Raw genomic sequence first — 21,548 nt, forward strand, 5'->3', positions numbered from 1 at the left:
CTTCTGAACCTCTACTTTCCTATTGCCTTCTTCCAAACATGCGTTACCTCCTTCCATGGCAAGCTGTATGATCCTCTCGGATGAAAACAAATCCATATGCGCTGTCACCGCACGGCTAATCATTTGTCGGTTCCCGCTAGCGTCGGAATAGGACCATTGTCCTTTTGCGCACTGTCACTTGTGCCCCACATTTGCAGGTTTGAAGCTCGTCACAGTCATCCCTTCCCAGATCCTACTCAGAATACCACAGATAAGGTTTAGACTTTCTGGATCCCAGGAATGGCTGCCAATAATTCTAGCCTATACCACGAAGGTTCTAATCTTAGATTAGAAACCCAAGAGATACGCACTCAAGCTATTGCAGATAGAACGGACGTGGTTGTCAGGCACGCGCTCATAGGTGAGAATGATGATGAGTGTCACGGATCATCACATTCATCAGGTTGAAGTGCGAGTGGATATCTTAGAGAAGAAGTAGGCATGAATTGAAGAGAAAAACAATAGTACTTGTATTAATTCATGAAGAACAGCAGAGCTCCACACCTTAATCTTTGGGGTGTAGAAACTCCACCGTTGAAAATATATAAGTGAAAGGTCTAGGCATGGTCGTGAGGCCAGCCTCCAAATGTGAACATACAAGTTCCAAAGATTTAAGATCAAAAGTGATCAAAGATGAAAGATGAAAATACAATAGTAAAAGGTCCTATTTATAATGAACTAATGGCCTAGGGTTTACAGAAATAAGTAAATGATGCAGAAATCCACTTCCAGGGCCCACTTGGTGTGTGCTTGGGCTGAGGATTGAAGCTTTCACATGCATAGGCTACTCTTGGAGTTAAACACCAGCTTTGGTACCAGTTTGGGCGTTTAACTCCAATTCTGGTGCCAGTTTGGCCATTTTATGCCAGAATTCCTTGGGCTGACTTTGAACGCCAGTTTGGGCAATCAAATATCGGGCAAAGTATGGAATATTATATATTCCTGGAAAGTCCAGAATGTCTACTTTCTAACGCAATTGAGAGCGCACTGATTGGGATTCTGTAGCTCCAGAAAATTCACTTCGAGTGCAGGGAGGTCAGAATCCAATAGCATCTGCAGTCTTATTTTAGCCTCTGAATCAGATTTTTGCTCAGGTCCTTCAATTTCAGCCAGAAAATACCTGAAATCACAGAAAAACACATAAACTCATAGTAAACTCTAGAAATGTGATTTTTATTTAAAAACTAATAATTATATACTAAAAACTAACTAAATCATACTAAAAACTACCTAAAAATAATGCTAAAAAGCGTATAAATTATCCGCTCATCAAGGGCTTGCTTCAGATTCACTTCCTGTATCATCATTTATAATAGCACTGGGTATAGAGTTAGCATCATAAAAAGATATATGTATGGACTCTTCAATAGTTCTATGTTCTTTAAGGTAAACTCTAAATGCTTTGCTAGTGGTTGAGTACCCTACTAACATTCCTTCATATGATTTTGGATCAAATTTACAAAGAGTTTCTTTGTTGTTAAGAACAAAACATTTTCATCCAAAAATATGAAAGTACTTGACATTAGGGGGAGTTTCTTTCCAAAGCTCATTTGGGGTTTTCTTCAAGCCTTTTCTAATGATGGTTCTATTTAGGATATAACAAGCTGTATTTGCAGCTTCGACCCACAAAAAATTTGGAACATCATTTTCATAAAGCATTGTCCTAGTCATTTCTTAAAGGCATCTATTCCTTTTTTCAACAACCCCATTTTGTTGAGGTATTCTAGGGCATGAAAAATTATGTGCTATTCCAAAATCATCACAAAAACTTTCAAAATCTTGATTTTCAAATTTTTTTCCATGGTCACTTCTTATGTGAGCAATTTTTAAATCCTTTTCATTTTGAATCTTTTTACAAAGAGAATAAAAGGCATAAAAAGCATCATTTTTATGAGCCAAGAAAAAAACCAACCATATCTTAAATAGTCATCAACCACTACCAAACCATAGTGTTTACCTCCCAAACTTTGAGTTCTAGTGGGACCAAAAAGATCAATATGCAACATCTCTAATAACCTTTTAGTAGAAATTCCATCTTTGGGTTCAAAAGAAGATTTTACTTGTTTGCCTAATTCACAAGCTTCACAAGTAATATCTTTGTCAAATTTGATATTTGGAATTCCTCTAACCAAATTTTTCTTAACAAGCTTAGAAATTTGGTACATGCTAGCATGTCCTAATTTCTTATGCCAAAGCCATTTTTCAGATTCTATAGATGTAAAACATGTTACTTTTTTATCTTTTAAATCCTCTAGAGTAAGTCCATACACATTGTTGCATCTTTTTGCTTTAAACAAAATATCACCGGATTTCTCATAAACAACTAAGCAATCCAATTTTCTAAATACAACCAAATATCCAAGATCACATAATTGGCTAATGCTTAGAAGATTATGTTTCAATCTATCAACAAGTAAAACATCATTTATGAAAGAAGAAAAGTTCTTACCCACTTTACCTATGGCCACAATTTTTCCTTTTCCATTGTCACCGAAAGTAACAAAGCCTCCATCATACTCATCAAGCTTGATGAAGAATGTTGACTTTTCAGTCATATGCCTAGAGCATCCACTATCCATATACCACATGTTGTCTTTTCTCTTGGATGCTAGGCAAACCTACAAAAATACTCAAGTGACCATAGGTATCCAAATCTTTTTGGATAATTGTATGTTAAACCATCTTAATTTTAGCCTTTAACCGCTTGTTTTCTTCAACAAGATCAATGGCAGTTTTGGCTTCCCTTAATTTATCTTTGAGAAAACCATTTTCTGCCTTTAGAATGGTAACTTGAGATTCAAGTTCATAGTTTTCATTTAAGAAGCATCTGATTTTTTCATTGAGATGATCTATCATAAGATGAAGGTCTTCAGTAGTAGGTTCAATGAGACATACCTCATTAGTTTGATTGGCCATGAGACAGGTTTGAGATTTGCTGTCTGATTCTTACTCATCTTCAAAGTCGTTCTCCAAGTCTTCCCAAGATGCCAAGAGTCTCTTCTTCTTTTCCCTTTTCGGCTTGTCTTCTTTTTTCAATTTTGGACAGTCAAACTTGTAATGTCCAGCTTCTCTATAGTTGTGGCAAATGACCTTGCTTAAATCCCTCTTAGGTTTCCTTAAACTACCTCCTTTGTTTCATTCTTTTTGCTTCATCATTCTCCTGAATTTCTTAGCAAACAAAAAAAATCATCGTTAGATAGGTGTTTTCAAAAGCAAGTAAGTTTGCTCCCAGATCATTGTAGGTCATTTCATCAATGCCATTACTCTTAGCTATGACTATAGCCTTGGTTTTCTACTCTTTAGTGAGACATCTCAATATTTTCCTCATAACCACAGATTCTGAATGTTTGGTTCCCATAGCATCCAAGCCTGTGATGATAACATTGAATCTTTCAAACATTTTATCAATTGTTTCTCCTTCCCTCATTCAGAACATTTTGTATTCTCTATTTAGCATGTCTATTCTGGTTCTTTTGACTTGGGTTCTGCCTTCATGAGTAACTTGAAGCTTGTCCCAGATTTTCTTTACTGTTGTGTATCTTGATACCCGTCGGTATTCCTCGAAGCTAACAGCATAATTAAGCAGGTTGACAGCTTTGGCATTGAGCTCTATTTTCTCCCTATCATCGTCATTCCAATCAGCCTTAGCCTTGGGATTAACCACACCATCAGCTCCAGTTGTGATTGGAACTTGTGGGCCTTCCAGAATTATCTTTCAGAGTCTGTAATCTACAGACTGAACAAAAATCTTCATTCTCTCCTTCCAGTAGCTGTAGTTCTTTCTATTGAAGAACGGAGGTCTGTTGCTTAATTACCCTTCTGTCATTGTATAGGCCACCATATTAGTACCACTGTTGTTCTCCATCAGGATCTTTCTCCAAGCTGTAAAGCTTGATCTCTTTAAGACCAAGCTCTGATACCAATTGATGGTAATTAGTGGCTAAGAGAAGGGGGGTTGAATCTTAGCTTCCCTTTTCGCAAAGTATTACTTTTACTTTTTCAACAAACTTTAGGAGATATTTTCACATTTGTCTCATAACAAGTTGAGAGACATTTTTAGTATTGTCTCGTAACAAGTTGAGAGATATTTGTCATTTTGTCTCCTGAGAACTAGAAACAGAAAAGAAGCAGAGAAGAAGAATTGACACCAGATATATCATGGTTCAGCTACTAGGTGCAATGTAGCCTACATCAAGTCTTCATCACAACAATAATAGAATTTTACTATCTTTTTCAAGATTAAAAATACCAATTCTTCCCTAGGATCTACCCAATCCTATTTGGGACAAATCCATATTCTAACCCCAATCTGAATTTGACTTGGACTCAAACCAAGCTTTCAACAGTAAAGTGCTAACCCAACTTGCAAGAGAATTCCCACAAGATCATGACACAAAATAGAAAGATGTACAAAGAAACTCTGAGACATCTATGGCTTTTTCTCTAATTTTGCTCACTACCTTTTTTCTCTCATTGGCTTTTTCTTACAAACCTCACCATATTTGCCTTTTCCACCATGAGACTCAGACAGACAAAACTAAGAAAAAGAAAACAAAATAAACATTATTGAAGGAGAAGAACTCAGGTAGCTTCTGGGTAGCTATGAGAATTCTGTGCTTTTTCACTTACTCTCCTTGCTTTAACCCTTGGTCGTTCACCCTTAATATAGAAAAGTGAAGCTTCCAAGATTGAAGCCAGCAGCAGCGACTTCATCAGAGAAGATTGAGAGGACCGAGGCTGATGCATGTAAGCTCTCCTCTTCTCTCTTATCCTTTTTCATCCATCTTCTTCAATCTTGGCCATTGATCTTGACTTTGGCACCAAGAATTGATTCTGAGCATTGATAAGCATCTGATCCAATATGACTTCACGTTTTTTATTTTTGCTTTTTCCAGCTTGAGACTCTGAGGCTTTCCTCTTCTTTGTAGCACAAAAGAGGAAATAAACTTTTGCTGTGCCTTCACCAAGATAGATTTGCTTCATGAACCAAAGCTTTTCTTTCCTTTCTTGGCAAAGAAATCTTTTGGCCTTTCTTTACAAAACTTCCTTCTGTGGCAAAAATCTTCTTAGCCTTTCTTCATAGGCTTTTCTTATATGGCTTCCATTTTTCTTCTTTCTTCTTCTTTGAATGAAAGATGTGACCGAAGCAAGAGAGAGGATAGAAAAGAGAGAAACTTTTGGTGGAAGCTTTCAATGAAATTAAATCAATTTGAATTTCAAGTTTCAGTTACCAAAAATTAAATCAAATTGAATTGAAACTTAGGAAACATGTTACTTGCACCAAAGGAGTAGGTAACCAAAGCTTGCTTTGTGAACCTTGGGTTCCATTCTTTGACTTATCAACTTTGGTTCATGCGCTTTTGATTTGGGCCTAGGATTTCTTTTCTTTAATTCTAAGGTTTCGGCCATAATTAATTTTGCACAAGGCTAAATTAATTCAATGTTCATCTTGGGCTTGTTTGACTTTTGGCCCATTATGAAAACTGAATTGTTTTCCTGCACACTCACCAAATTCATCAAACAACCAATTGGACATAGTTAAATAAACATTCAATAATATTTTTAACAATGTTTGTTCATCATATTAATTTTAACTTAAGTTTTTCAAACTCAACAGTAATGAATATTATTGTTGTATGAAATATAATATTTTATTAATGATATTTATCTACTAGGTTTAGAATATTCAATAATTGTCAAACCTATATAATGGGTTAGACAAGATTAATTTTTGAGAGTAAATGTTGCGACTATTGCAGAGGTCTCGGTTGCTGTTGCCACGTCGTGTTACTTTGGATGTCTCCTGCCGGACATCCTTTTGCCATATATTAAGGATGCTGGATTTGGACATACAGTAAAGTTGAGGAATTTTATGTTTGACAATTTTTTTATATCTGGATTTGTCGAGCAGTGGAAGCCTAAGACCCACAGTTTTCACCTTCCATGGGGTGAGGTCAGCATTATGCTCCAAGATGTTGCTTACCATCTAGGGGTTGTACCAGAGACTTTTAGCAGTACCATGAACACCGTACGTGGGAGTGGGTTGAAGATTTTCTTGGCGACAAGCCGCCACTACAGCCAGAGGACACGAAGCAGGTTTTTGGTCTGAGGATGACCTGGCTAGGAACTTGGTTTTACACATTCCACCTGGGGCAGATCTGGATACACTCTGTAAGTATGCTAAATACTATTTGATGATGCTCATTGGGGGGGTTTCTTTTCACGAACAAGTCAGCTACACTTGTCCTTTTGATTTCGATTGTTACAGGAAGTTGTCTTGGGAGTCTGCATTCCTGGCACACACGTATCACTCATCTGCACCGCTGCTAGGGATAATGTGAACAAACATTGCGGGGTGCATGCCGCTTCTTGTGTCCTGGATCTACCGTAGGTTCCCGTCATTTTGTTCGATAGGATATGATGTCATTAGATTTTCACTTACATCTAAGTATGTAATTATTGTTAAAATTTTAATTTAACATATAAATAGTGACTAAATTAAATTACCGTTATTAATTATTGTAAATATTTAATACTGTTAATTATTTTTATTGTGCGTAGATTGGCAGTACTAGAACAACAAAGCAGGGATCGCCACGACGGCATGATCCAGAGTTTGCGGCGTCATATCGATGCCCTCACTTTTGATGAGGTACGAGATGTTTTGTTTTCTATTTTATTTCAGATATTGGTCTTTCGTACCTAATTATTTTACTATATGCAATTTTTCTAATTTTGATGGACACTATACGTGGATTCCCAGTTACAGTAGATTGCTCCTAAGTGGATTAGGAGTATTGCAGAGATTTATACATGGAGAGCTGTAGAGTTTCATCATGTGGACAGAGTTAACAAACAGTTTGGGGGGGCAACAGCACTGATGGAAGCACCATTCATAAACATGAAGGAAGTACCATTCATAAACATGAAGTGCTTCAACCACTCCTCTCAGTACAGAGCCTAACAGAGCTCCCAGACACCAATTCTAAGTTTGGTGTGGGGCAACCATCATCAAGCTCTAAGAAGAATGGTAGTAGAAAGTGCCCAAGGGCTGAAGGGATAAGAAAATTCCCACTGAAGGCCTCTCACCTGGCATGAGAGTTATCTTCACTAACAATCCTGTCACTCTACACACTGTGAACAGGATCCTGTCTCTAAAATATGTGGAACTTATCCATGAGAGCACAAGCAAGAAATTCACTTTAAGGGGCAAAATTCTAAGCCCATATCCATCTCCGTAAAGAGCTAACTATCAAGCTAATGACATTAAAGAAGCGCTTGTTGGGTGGCAACCTGATGAGTTCATATTTGACGATATATTTTAGCTTGAATTGGATGGATTTCATCACATAAACTCACACTTATTCACCAAAATAGCATACTTTTGTGTTTGACCCCTAAATTGAACCTAAATGTGAAAATATGCGTTTTGTGCTTAAATTGAGCAATTTAATCTCACTTTTATTTCATTCAATGCCGTGATATGTTTGTTGAGTAATTTCAGGTCCTAGAGGCAAGAATGGGTTGGTAGAAGTGGAAGAAAGCATGGAAAAAAGGGAGAAAACATGAAGAAAACAAAGGAGAAAAGCATCTCAGCCTGTGTCCACGCACAGCTTCTGTGCCCACGTACAAGGCAGGGTAAAAATAGGACCTGTGCCCACGCACAGGCTGTGCCCACGCACAAGAGAAAAATCAGCAAGTGTGCCCATGCACAAACCTGTGCATCCGCACAGGTACCAGCGCATGCCTCCATTAAAAAGTCACGTGGACTCGCGTTTTGGGGGCTTTTTGGCCCATTTTTGAAGGCTTTGGAGCATATTTGAAGGGAAAAACAACTATAATCATACCATACACTACCATACTTGGGAGCAGAGTTTTTAGGAGTAGTTTTAGGGTAGTCTAGTTTAGGTTTTTCTCTCAAGTTTCCTTAGGTTTAATTAGGGTTTGTAGCATTTTATACTTTAATTATGTCCTTGAATTTTGCTATCTCATTGTAAGTATTTCTTTAATTTCTCTTTTAATTACTACACTTGTTCTACACTTTCATCTATTTTCATTTCTCTTATCAATATATGCATAGTTTTGCAATTTTGGATTTCTAGTTGTTGAATTTGATGTTTGATGCTTACTTTATGTTTGGTGAGTTGCCTTTATTAATTTTGATCATTTATGGTTCATAGCTTTCATCAATTTCTCAATTTTGCCATATTTTATGTTCATGCCTTCTATGTGTTTGATGAAATACCAATCTTAGTTATGGGATGATTTTCACCCCTTGGCTTGGGAGAAAATGAGTCTATGGATTACTAGAGTCATAATGTCCAACATTTAGTGATAATTCTTAGGTTGTTAGTTGTTATTGTTTCCACTAACACTAGCTTTTTACTAAGGTAATTAGTAAGTTAGCTAGGACTTGTGGATTAATAACAATTATGCTCACTTAACTTATCCTTCGATGTTAAGGGTTGACCTAGTGAGATTAATCCATCATGATTATCATAGTTGTGGTTATGGCAAGGAAGGGATTCCATAACTCATCCCAAGTCAAGGTTTCTTTTTTGTTTTGAATCACATTTCTATCACTTTATAGTTTTACTTGTTTATATTACATACTTAGTTCGTTTATTCCTTTATTGCTTTGTTGATTCTAATTTTGTCTTGTTCTTTATTTCGTTTTTACTTCCTCATCATTGAAAACCCCTTTGATTCTCACAACCAAAATTGTGCACTTACGGGCATTAGTTCCTAGGGAGAACGACCCGGGATTTAAAACTCCTGGTTATTTTGTGTTGATTGTGACATCTTTAAGATTATAATTTGATTGATGATCAATGGTTGGGTTGGACTATACTTGCAACATCAATCCTATTTTTAGTGCGAAAATCCAAACCCATGCTTTTGGTCACTCGTCAATTTTCGGCGCCGTTGCCGAGGAACTAGCATCATGAGTGCTATATTTTGGTTGTTGTAAATATGTCCATAGTGTGAATAAATACTTTTTGGTTGCTTGTTTGCTTTTGTTGGTAATTAGGATTTTGTTTATTTTGTTAATTGATGTCTTTGGTTTTTATTTTCAATTTCACAATCTTGGTTTGGAGTTTGGTTGTGCTTATTTTGTAGGGCTTGATAACTTTGGTTTTGGATTGCATCATGGGATTGGAGTATCAATTTTGGGAGGAGCCACCTCCTCTATATTACAATGAGCCATACTCTTCCCAATGCATATACCCAACCCAAGGATATGGTGGATTTCACTTTGACTATACACCTCCTCCACCATATACCTACGACCCATACCCCCAACATGACCCTCAATCACCATCTTTTCAAACACCACACCACCACCACCATATACCCTCTTACATACCACCTCTAAACACTTGCCAACATGAGTCACCTCCCACATATATAACTTTTCTCCCAAATTATGAACCTCAACTCTCACCCTAATGTGAAGCTTTTCCACCCTTGGCTCAAGACCAACAAGACCTTCAAGCCTTTCTCCAAGAGCAAGAAGGATTCTGAAAGACTCAAGGGCAATTCATAGCTACCATAGCCGAAGCGGTGAACCGCTTGGTTCTTCTACGCTCATCCAATCAAGACACTCCTCTTAGAGGATATGAGAAAACAATTGAAGGGCGGAGTGAAGAGAAGAATGTGAAGCCTCAAGGGAAGGAAGAGGAGTTGGGTCATGACATGCAACAAGAGGGAGAAAGGGAAGTATGTGAACCGGAGGAAAGAAAGGGAGAATTGAGGGAGATTGATCAAAATGAGGATTCCATCATAAATGATTTTTTGTCCTCCTTGATCAATCCCCTTAATGACCCTATTGAGCCTCTCCCTCTTGAGTTTGAGAGAAACATGGAGGTAGACTTCTCACAACCTCCTTGTTATGATGTGAGTGATGGGGAAGAGGAGGAAGAGGTTGGTGAAGAAGGAGTTGACAACCAAGAACATATTGAGTGGGTGGCAATTTCTCCATTGAGCCTCATTGGCCCCCACCAATATGCTATCTTGGAAATGGATTATCAACTCAAAATCCTTCTTAGGTTGGTACATAGTGGAGAAAGAAGTGTTGGTTGCCAATTGAATCCAAGACCCTTCAAGAAGAACAATTCAAGAATTGGAGTTCAAGTGGTGTGTAGAGCACAATTGGGTGATTTTTGGAGAGTGTTGGGTTGCTACAGGGGTCATTTGAGAGCTCGTCCATCCAGCTTGAAGCATAGCGATCAACAAGAAGGTGACCGGATGCCTAGAATATGGGATCCCGAAGGAGCCATAAAGTGCAAGCTTGGATGGAGATTCAAGGAGGAGTGAAAACACAAGCCACCCTAACAAGAGTCTCCTCAACAAGTCCAACTTAAGGACTATAAACTAAAGTGTTAGGTGGGAGACACCCCACCATGGTAACATCTTTCTTACCCTTTCTCTTTATTTATAGTCCTAGTTTCTTGCATGTTTGCTTGTCTTAGTTAGCTTAGGATTAGTTTAAATTTGAGTTTAGATAGGTTGAATTGCAAATGGATGATGATTTTGTGATGTTTTGAATGTTTTGGGGTTGAAATGTTGATTGAGCTAAGGCATAACACATTAGAAATGAAAGAAAAATTTTTGCAAAACAGGGTATCTATGCGTACGCACGCTTTTGTGCGTGCGCACACAACTATGAGTTTCGCGACCTGTGCGAGCGCACAAGCCTGTGCGCCCGCACACTCTTTGTATTGCCCCCGGCTCGCAGCACCAGCATAGCTTGTGCACGTGAACCCCTATCCTTTTTCGCTCTTGTGCGTGCGCACGGACCTGTGTGCGCACGCACACATGATCCTGCTTACAAAAAAAAAAGAGAGAGTCTTCTGTGCGCCCGCACACCTTTGTGCGCGCGTACACATCTACATTCTTGTTCTGTCCGGAGCACTCGTACACCTTGTGCGAGTGCACACCCCCTGTTTCGCCTTTTGTGCGTGCGCACACTTGCTTGTGCGTCCGCACAGGTGCTGTTTTGGGCAAAATTTTTGTTGCACATTGAATTAAGCCCTAACGCACTTCCCACCCTTCCACCCCCTTTCACCTCTCTCTTCTTTTACTTTTCCCATGTTTCTTTACTTGTTTTACTTAGTTTTTAGTGCATCTCATTTTCATTTTAGTATCTATATTATTTTTGGTTTACTTGCTTGTTAATTCAATAAGTTGCAAGTGTTTGCTTGTTGATTGATTGGGTTGCTTGTTGCTTGAATTTCATCAATGCACTTATACCTTGCCTTCCATTCCTATCACCTAATTGGATTTGCACATGTATATTTTGTTACATATTAGGTGAAACTTTTATGAGTGCACATGGAATTTAGTGAATTAAATTGAATTGCTTGTTCACCATGGACTTTAAGTCAATATAATCATATCACAAGGTCATTGTTTCTTGTTAATACTTTGTATTTGTTTGAGTTGGCTTAACTTGATTCTATCAAGTTTGTCACCTTTTTGTAACAAACACCTTAACCGTGTGATTATTTGATTTTTCCTACGGATGAATAAGTAATTTTCTTTTCATCATTGCATTGGTTATTGTTTGTTGTGCTATTTTATATATCAATTTTGCTCTTTCACTTGCACACCTTCAATATCCAATATTTTCTAAATTCAATAGACTCTTGTTGCAATTACCGAAGCTTGTTTGTGTTTAATTGATGATCATCTCTTAGTTGTATCTTAGGCCATTTAGTTGAGGAACTCATGCTTACTTTTTGAATATGTGGATGCCATTTTAACCGGCCGTTGTGTGTATTCTAACTGCGTGCACACTTGGAATACACGCTGGCTCATCTTTTTATCATACCACACAACTATGCAAACTTTCTCAATTAGATGCTTATTTGCTTACTCCTTTACCCTTTTTGTGCTACTTGTCCTATGATTCTTAATTATACTTCATTCATTCCTTTTGAGGATGAGACGTGAGGCAAAGAGCTGGGAGAGGAGGAGAAAACCGAGGATGGAGATGTTGAGCATAGATTGGACTTGGTGACTTCCACACAACCCAAACCCCCACATCCACTAACACTACAAAAAATCTGGTTAAAATGGCGGTTTTTTTGGGTATTTACGGCGGTTTGAACCGCCATTATTACCAAGAACGGCAGTTTTAAAAAACGACGTAATTCTGGGCGCCATTCTGGTTATTACGGTGGTTTTCAGAAAATCGTCACAATTTCCAAGGTTAAAACGGCGGTTTTTAGATAGGTTAAAATGGCGGTTCAAACCGCCGTTATTTCTAAATAAAACGGCGGTTTTTAACTGGTTAAAACGGCGGTTCAAACCGCCATTATTTCCAAATAAAAGGGCGGTTTTTGGTTGGTTAAAACGGCGGTTCAAACCGCCGTAATTTTCAGGGTAAAAACGGCGTTTTTGATTGATTAAAATGGCGTTTTTAAACCGCCATTTTGACCCTAACAAAGTGGCGTTTTGTTGGTTAAAACGGCATTTTTGAACCGCCATTTTTACCTTGATAGTGATATTTTTATTGATTAAAACGACATTTAAAACCGCCGTTTTTACCAAGTTAAAATGGCGTTTCATGTTGTTTAAAATGACAATTACAAACCCCCCTTTTTACCAGATAAAAGTGACATTTTTTATCTTTTAAAAATACAATTTTTACTGTTGTTTCTATCATGCTAAACAAATAATTTTTTTATTAAAATTCCACAATAACAAAATCATAATTCATAGACAAAATATTATTTAACTCAGTATTAAACATAATATATAATTTTTTAGTATTGCAAATCAAAAATAATAATTCCTATACAAAATATCAAACTAAGAAATATTATTAGTTCTATTACATTGGGAGTTTTCCTAGAGATGCTCAAAAAGTTTGCAACAGACCCTTCCAACATTTTCATTGTTCATGTCCGTGTGAATAAATATTATCTGCAAAAGAAAATTAAACGTTAGAAATAAATAGTTGCTCAAATAAATAGCAAACTACTAGCATTTTGAAGAAGAGAAAACTAAACCAGCAGTCTTACAAGAAATATGCTATTTGATAAGAACTCATTATTAATTAGGAGTAGCTATCTTTTTAACCTCTTTGGCTCCATCTTATTTGTGTGTACCTATCCTTCTCTTAGATTTCTCAAATAAGGCAATGTAGTTCACAAATGTCTATAACCAGCATTAAAAGACACTCATGGGAGAAAATGGCAAGTAATGGAAGCAAAATTGGACAGATTCGAAAACTCACGGGGTGGTTTCTTGTCCGCCTCCTTGAGAACAGGTGTTGTAAAAAATTCCAGCAGGCTTTCCTGCTAGTGCCTGTGTACACCATAGGCCTCCAGTTGCATCCAAGAATGCCTTAAACTGAGCAGCCATGAGTCCAAATCTCGTTGGAAATCCAAGCAATAAACCAGCAACCTCAGGTAGCTCATTGGGTGTAATAATCGGCACATCACTCTTTGGAGGTGCTCCCATCTTCCTAAGTACCTCTTCAGGCAGTGTTTCAGGTACCTGCATGTGTTAAAAATATTATAACTGCAGCATGCAAATTCCCAAAAAATTCTCAGAACAATGAGTTATAAAGAAAAGATTTATAACAAGATAGATTTTTCAATACAAACCTGCTAGAATTTTGCTTCTACTCCTTCCACGGAAGCAGCCCCCTTTTTAATCTCTCGTACACGTAGCAAAATCGGTTCCAGGATTGGCGTTGTACCATGCTTCCGCACGTTCATCTATGTCAAGAAAACAAATTTAACAAGGAAAATAAAGTTGGAACCCAAATTCCTAATTCAAGAGTTATAATAGGTCGGATTTCTGCAGAGAACAACAACTCAGGAATTCAGTAAGCAGAAGAATTAGGTCAAATTTTTTCCAACTGTAATCATCCTATTAAAGAGGAGAGGAAAGAGGAAAGTGGCAATAAGTATAGGATAAGGAGAGTTGATGGTAGTTTTGTAAAATCAATCTAGTTTATTAAAAAATCAAGATGTTTCCAATTTCCTTAATTTCTATGCTTAAATGCCTAACTAATTTTGGACAGGTAGTAAAATATTAAGCAACTTAAGTCACATGCATGCATGTTGAAACAGTTCCTGGAATGTTTGTAGGAACTAATTTCCAAATAGTTTTTAACCACAAATCATGTTTATATAAACTCACTAATAAGCAAGATTAATTTTGCAAAATCACGACTCTTACCCCTTCATCTGCAGGTGCCTGGGCAAAGCTAGCCTTGAGAAAATTCCTCCACTTGTCCTGCAAACCAAAATCTGTTTTCAGTGCAATTTAGTGACAACAAAATCGAGCCATGTACTTTGCTGACTAGCCTTAACACGACCAGACCTCAAAACTGCTTACCTTAAGATCGACAGAGGTACGATACGAGTGTGACGAAAAGGAGAGCCGTTTGATCTCAGACTACCTCCCTGAGCTACACCGTGATACACCGTCATGATTCAATGTTCATTGCTTCTTAAAAAGCTAACTCTGCAATTTTAATCAGACATTGGCAGCGTATATGAGGGGTAACTACCAATCTTAGTATTGTTCTTTTTAGAATTCTTCAAGTCCTTTCTGTTCAGGATGTTAATTTGCTTAATATTTTGAATTACACACTCAAGTGAACATGTTGCTTCCACTATCATGATGTTGCTAACTAATTAGCTATAAGTTTAGAAAGTATAAGGTTATTTAATGCATACATGAACAAAATATAGGGAATTAGTATACAAAAGCAAGATGAAGTTTTAATATAAGGTATGGTCTCGTGCAATTATACAGAAGACAGGCTCAAGTAACTTGCAAAAATCATAGTTACTAAGTACTACATTAATGGTTTAATAACTTATGCAACAGAGAACACTATAACCTGGTCAAGAACAGGGCCACAGAGAGATCCATAATCATCAATTCTGGTATGGTAAAAGGAGCTGTAGAATATGAGTCTTGTTCTTGGTGCAACTGCTTTGAACTTGAAGCTCACTGTTCTGAAGTTTCCCTTCCCTTCAGATTTGAAGGGAACTTTGACCCTTTCCTATTAACAATTTTGTAGATCAGAAGAGTCTTGGACATTATCCTTATGATTTTTTAACATGATATAGATAGCCAAATTAGTTACCTGCAAAATGAAGCATTGTATAACACAAGCAATGGTTTAGCTTGGCTGTTACTTGTTTGGAAAACTAAATTGTCTCATCGTATAATTTAAAATGGATAATATAACCATTTTGATGGTTGAAAAATTTATTAACAAAAATGATCCAAATACTAATTTATTAACAAAATTGTATACGTGATACATTATTGGTTGTGCAGAAGTTTGAAATCTTCCTAAAGTTGCAATTTAAATTTGTTGCGTCAATCGGAATTAATAAGACAAAAAATGACCAATTCTAAACAAACAAAGCATAAGACAAAGAAAAGTAACCTTCAAGACTACCACATGAAGTCAATGGCTAAACTTGCTGACACAGTTAAGCTGAAACGAGCATGCATATATCAAAGAAAAGAAGCAGAAACGAGCATGTATGAGTATGGAGAGCAGAGCAGCACACATCACATATAACAAACAAACTAAATCAGAGAGGGAGAGCCAGCTGTATATGAAGGATAATTCCCTCACCTCTAACCTCTCACCCAATCCCTCCATTCCACGTGTCTCTCCAATGTATATCCTGAATTTCAAAGATTATCAACTGCCAAATTAAATTTATCTCCAATTTCCCCAGAAGTTATGTCCAAATACCAAAGCATATAACACCATTATTATAATAAAGGCTATGCATTACTTATGAGTACGTGGACTTGGAATTAGATTTGGATATGGATATAACTCTCATTGCTTTTCCTCAAGACCAAATATAAATTAATAAATTAAAAAAAAAGAGACCACTTTTGCTTGTATCCTTTTTCTTATGTCACAAAGCGCAAAGCATAAACATGAATGAACTTATGAAATAAAAGCTATAAAGAGTTGACAAGTAATAGAATGTTAGAAATTTACTGGGAAAAGTACATTTTCTTCTATTTATAAAGTATGTGAAATATTTTATCAAAAACCTCAATAGAAACAATAATATATATAAATAGAAAACAAATACTTTTATTGAAAAAAGTAAAAAACAAAGACTTTTGAACTTTTGACTACATAAATGAAAACTTTTAAAAATATTTCTTTTTTTTAAATATTTCAAGAGTAAGTAATAAGTTAAATATTTCACAAAAATTTACAAAATCATATTCGAATAAACATAAGGTGGTAGACAAGAAACTGAGTTTTCAGTGGCAAAAAGGAAAAAAGAAAAGCACTAGTCTTTGTGCATATACACAAGAGGGTGAGTAAGTTGTTAGTGACCATAATCTTGGTATTTTGTCACTGAAGCATCAAGAAGCTGAACACCGTAGTAGTTCCCAATATCTCCTTGCCTTGATTGTATTATCTTCAAAGACTAAATATCAACTTAGTAGATATTGATATTACAAGTGCATTTAGTGAAAAAGTCTATTTTCCTGCTATGCATTATTTATAAGCAATGGAAGTGATTTTCAAAAATCAAAATCAACTTCCTTACAAGCCACTCTACAACCTATTTCAAACCTCAACCAATTCATTCTTTAATTGCATCTATCGGAGGATTAATGTAGAAGAAGCTGTCAAAGAGCTATGTAGCAATTACTCAACCACTTTCTAATATTTCACCCTAAAGAAAAATACAAAAATCATAACTGAATTTTCCACGAAGCATTGGCATAGATAGTGTCTAGAAATATGTCAAACAAATAATGACCGCAAAAATAAGATATAACAGCTGATCTTAGACAACCAATAGAGTATAAAACTTACCTTTAGAAGTTCATAGATATAATATCGAATATCATAATCTGACAGGGTGGGGTAGAGCACTTTAAAATCAGTGTTATTGACATATTCAAATATAAGGCTTGGGGTCTTTGATTGCTGGTCCCTAACAATGTCAAGCAGCTTTATAACATTGGGACTTCCACAAAGATTATGTAATATTTTGATCTCCCTCTTTAACTGCAACCAGAATAACAACTTATAAGATGTACAAACTTATATATACAACCAGAATATTAGAAAGGGTAAAATCTTACAGGTTTAAAATTAGAAATTTAATAACAAACTAAATGAACTACTGGACCAAAGTTGGTCATTGAAGCCCTAGCACAGCATTCATTGCCATATGAGGATGGAATGAAGTGAAAAAGTATACTGAAACTGAAAACAGCAGTGTTGTTTTAAATTAAAAATAGCAGTCATATTAGTTAATACAAACTGCAATAGGTGTAGGGATTGGAATTTGATTCACCTTTTTCTTCTTGACGAGTTTGAGGATCTTGATTATGCATTTTTCATTATCGGTGGAGTGAACGCCCTTAAAGACCTCACTGTATTTCCCTCTTCCCACCTTCCTCACAACCTCGTAGTCATCTTGCTCCCTGCAACTCATGAACACAATTTTTTAAACAGATAATAGATAAACAAAATAGGAAATAGGAAATGAAATAAAAGTATTAATAATAATAAATATGATTATTGTTACCCCCACTGGACGGTGAGACTATAAGCACATAGTGGAACAAATTCAGAACTGATAAAGCATGAAAGAATCAACTCAAGGAACTAAAACAAACTGTTAACTAAAAGCATTAAGTTTCAGGCACAAATAATCCAATAAAACAACAAAATTACCGCAACTCCATTCTCCGCAGCATCGGGCGCTTCATCATCATCATCATTATGAATTGTTTCAACGATCCCTTCCTCAGAAACCCTAGCTCCTATAGTTTTAGTAGTTGTAGTTGTCATTTCGCAAAATCTATCATGTATTCTGAAATTTTGGATCAATAATTCAAGAAATCGAAAGAATTAGAGTAAAATATTTTCAAGAGAACAGAGGAAAAGAGGGAGAAGAACCTAACTCGCGAGCTTGTGGGAGGAGAATCTCTCATAGCACATTAGCTCGATGGATGAGATTGCCGGCGTAGGAGAATGCCACCGGAAGAGATCATTGCAGTAAGAGATGCCGCTGGAGAAGACCGTCGCAGGAGGAGATTGTCGTTGGAGGAGAGGTCACCAGTGAAGATCACCGCTGAGGAAAAAGTCGCCGAATGAGGTCGTCGTTGGAGGAGACCATCGCCGAAAGAGATCGGTAAGAGAAGGTCGTCGCTGGAGGAGATCGGTAAGAGAAGGTCGTCACAGAGAAGATCCCTCTGGCAGCGATTCAAACTTTGCGTTTCAACGAAAAATGAGAATTGGATTAGGGTTAGGCTATTTTATATGGAAGTGATAATGGCGTTTTAAAACCGCCAAAATCAACAGAAACCGCCACCAAATACAATTCAATTATGGCAACAATGAAAAACGTCATAATACCCAGGTATTACGGCAGTTTTACAAAACCGCCGTAATATTTATGCCATTTTATGTCTCTTTTTTTGTAGTGTAACCTAAGGTGGAGGAACTTCGAGATACCCCCCGGATTATGTTCGTGCACGGAGGACCATGCAACGCTTAAGTGTGGTGGAGGATTCATCCGTCTGGGGCATAAACTTTCTTTTCCGAACACTTTGTACTTTATTTTTGTTTCTTTTTATTAGGTTTCTTGTAGATATTTAGATTGATTTTGATTGTTGCATTGCATTTTCTTCTAGTATATATATCTTAGCTTATGTATAGTTTAATTTCTAGTTATTACATGTTGCATTTTTGTATCTTTTTCTTAGTATATATTTTATAGATAGAAGTTATGATTGGATGATGAGAATAGTATAGCACCTAGTTTAATTTTGTCCTAATTGTTCATGTTAATTTTTTCCTGTTGAAAATTAGAAATAGAACTAGGAAATTTTTAGAAATTGCATCCATCACATCATACATATAGGAAATAATTTTGGTGAAAAAACAACAAGAATTTTGTCTAGGGAGTTCTATTGAATTGATTTGGAAAATTATTTTTAAACTCGCTTGAATAAATTTTTATGGAACATAGAAGAGGAAAGAACAAAATACCTTGTGAGTTTTTGAGCCTATAATGAGTGGTTACACCTTTTAACCACTAATTTTGTTCATTGTGTGCTATATCTCTTCTATGATTGTGATCTTGGTTTTGCTTGATTCTTTATTTCCAATATTTGATGTTGTGATTGCATTTAGCATGATTGAGACTATATTTAAACTAAACTCACTCACCCATATAGCCTTACCCTTGCATCTACCTTTGTTAACCCCTTTGAGCTTTTTAATCCCTTTGTTCAAATTATAACCACATCAAAAGCTTGAGCAAAAAATCATGAATTACCTTGAATTACATCTTTGATTAGCTTAGGTTGAGGTGTGTGTGTCGTTTAACTGTGGGTAGAAATTTTGGGAAACATTGGTAATGAATGAAAAAGTTTGTATTGGGTATGCGTTGAGAAAGAAAATTTTGGAAAAAAATGGGTGCACATTCATGTATCAATTTGCTTTAACCATATGCATTTGTCATAGAAAAAGAAAAAAAATAGAAAAAAATGAAATGAAAGAAAAAAATATAGTAATAAGATGGGACAAAAGTTATCCCAAAGAGAATAATTTTGGAATAAGAAATGCATATGTGTTTTGAATAGAAACTAAGGCATGAATGTATGTGAAAAGAAGTAATGGGTGGCTAGAATGCATTTTTTGTGGGTTGATTGATATAGGTTGAGTTGGGTACTTGAACTAATCAAAGATTCAATCCTTTAGTCCACTTAGCCATATACTAATCTTACCTTTACCCCAACCCCATTACAACCTTCTAAAGACCTCATGATACTTGTATGCATGCATCAAATACTTGTTGATTGTTAGATGAAAAGCAATTTCTTGAAAGCATGAGTAGAGGAGACTTAAGTGATTAAACCCTAAACACCGAGCGTTGAGAGTGTATACACACCTAGTGAGGGTTCGATCACTCAACTCTATGTTTTCATACCTCTTATCATGCATTCTTGCAAGTTGCTTCTTTTTGATGAGTTAAATCAATTCTTTAGATTTTGATTGCATTGAGCTACTTCTTTGCTTAGCCCTATATGTCTATATAATTGCTTGGGAATTGAATGTTTGTTTTCACCAAGTCAATAGAATACTATAGTATATATAGGTATATATAATATATACATATTTGTATGCATATAGATAGTTGCATTCAATAAGTTGTTTCCCTTTGGTCATTCTCCTTGTTTGGTTTAGCATGAGGACATGCTATTGTTTAAGTATGGGAGAATTGATGAGTCCATATTTGACGATATATTTTAGCTTGAATTGGATGGATTTCATCACATAAACTCACACTTATTCACCAAAATAGCATACTTTTATGTTTGACCCCTAAATTAAACTTAAATGTGAAAACATGCATTTTTGTGCTTAAATTGAGCAATATAATCTCACTTTTATTCCATTCGATACCATGATATATTTGTTGAGTGATTTCAGGTCCTAGAGGCAAGAATGGGTTGGTAGAAGTGGAAGAAAGCATGCAAAAAGGGAGAAAATATGAAGAAAACAAAAGAGAAAAGCATCTCAGCCTGTGCCCACGCACAGGGGTCAAAATCAGGACCTGTGCGTCCGCACAGGTCTGTGCCCACGCACAAGGCAGGGTAAAAAGTGGACCTGTGCCCACGCATAGGCTGTGCCCATGCTTAGGGCAGAATGGAAATCAGGACCTGTGCGTCCGTACAGGTCTGTGCCCACGCACAAGAGGAAAATCAGCAAATGTGCCCATGCACAGACCTGTGCGTCCGCACAAGTACCAGCGCATGCCTCCATTAAAAAGTCACGTGGACTCGCATTTTGGGGGCTTTTTGGCCCATTTTTGAAGGCTTTGGAGCATATTTGAAGGGGGAAACAACTATATATCATACCATACACTACCATACTTGGGAGAGGAGTTTTTAGGAGTAGTTTTAGGTTAGTTTAGTTTAGGTTTTTCTCTCAAGTTTCCTTAGGTTTAATTGGGGTTTGTATCATTTTATACTTCAATTTTGTCTTTGGATTTTTTTATCTCATTGTAATTATTTCTTTAATTTCTCTTTTAATTACTACACTTGTTCCACACTTTCATCTATTTTCATTTCTCTTATCAATATATGCATAGTTTTGCAATTTTGGATTTCTAGTTATTGAATTTGATGTTTGATGCTTACTTTATGTTTGGTGAGTTACCTTTATTGATTTTGGTCATTTATGGTTCATAGCTTTCATTAATTTCTCAATTTTGCCATATTTTATGTTCATGCTCTCTATGTGTTTGATGAAATGCCAATCTTAGTTATGGGATGATTTCCACCCCTTGGCTTGGGAGAAAATGAGTATATGGATTATTAGAGCCATAATGTCCAACATTTAGTGATAATTCTTGGGTTGTTAGTTGTTATTGTTTCCACTAACACTAGCTTTTTACTAAGGTAATTAGTAAGTTAGCTAGGACATGTGGATTAATAACAATTATGCTCACTTAACTTATCCT

The 21,548-nt window shown here is 36.4% G+C and overlaps 1 protein-coding gene across 14 annotated transcripts; it reads right to left on the reverse strand.

Annotated features, from left to right (window-relative positions):
- Positions 12,765–18,321, reverse strand: LOC107623262 (casein kinase II subunit alpha-like). 14 transcript variants are annotated; one of them, XM_016325452.2, is made up of 10 exons: positions 17,980–18,320; positions 17,750–17,838; positions 17,367–17,496; positions 16,880–17,074; positions 14,906–15,070; positions 14,395–14,523; positions 14,236–14,292; positions 13,656–13,769; positions 13,283–13,545; positions 12,765–12,969 (listed from the first exon to the last, which is right to left on the reverse strand). In XM_016325452.2, exons 1-6 carry the CDS (start codon positions 18,007–18,009, stop codon positions 14,518–14,520), a joined length of 615 nt encoding a protein of 204 aa, XP_016180938.1. In that variant the 5' UTR covers positions 18,010–18,320; the 3' UTR covers positions 12,765–12,969; positions 13,283–13,545; positions 13,656–13,769; positions 14,236–14,292; positions 14,395–14,517. The 14 variants fall into 14 exon arrangements, 11 of the variants coding, with proteins under 11 accessions (XP_016180938.1, XP_020968485.1, XP_020968488.1 ...); XM_021112826.1 differs by having other exon boundaries at positions 14,395–15,070; positions 17,980–18,321; XR_002354935.1 differs by lacking the exons at positions 17,367–17,496; positions 17,750–17,838; positions 17,980–18,320 and adding exons at positions 15,659–15,710; positions 16,363–16,475 and having other exon boundaries at positions 14,395–15,154; positions 16,880–17,015.

Source organism: Arachis ipaensis, chromosome B10 (genome assembly GCF_000816755.2).
Source record: "Arachis ipaensis cultivar K30076 chromosome B10, Araip1.1, whole genome shotgun sequence".
NCBI classification, from domain to species: Eukaryota; Viridiplantae; Streptophyta; class Magnoliopsida; order Fabales; family Fabaceae; genus Arachis; species Arachis ipaensis.

Excerpts from the sequence above, each read along its gene's own strand:
- LOC107623262 (XM_021112826.1), bottom strand. The coding sequence starts at position 18,009 with ATGAGAGATTCTCCTCCCACAAGCTCGCGA. Across the intron at positions 17,839-17,979 it reads CTCCTCCCACAAGCTCGCGA|GAGCTAGGGTTTCTGAGGAA; the intron begins GTTAGGTTCTTC and ends CTAAAACTATAG. Across the intron at positions 17,075-17,366 it reads AACTCGTCAAGAAGAAAAAG|TTAAAGAGGGAGATCAAAAT; the intron begins GTGAATCAAATT and ends TTCTGGTTGCAG.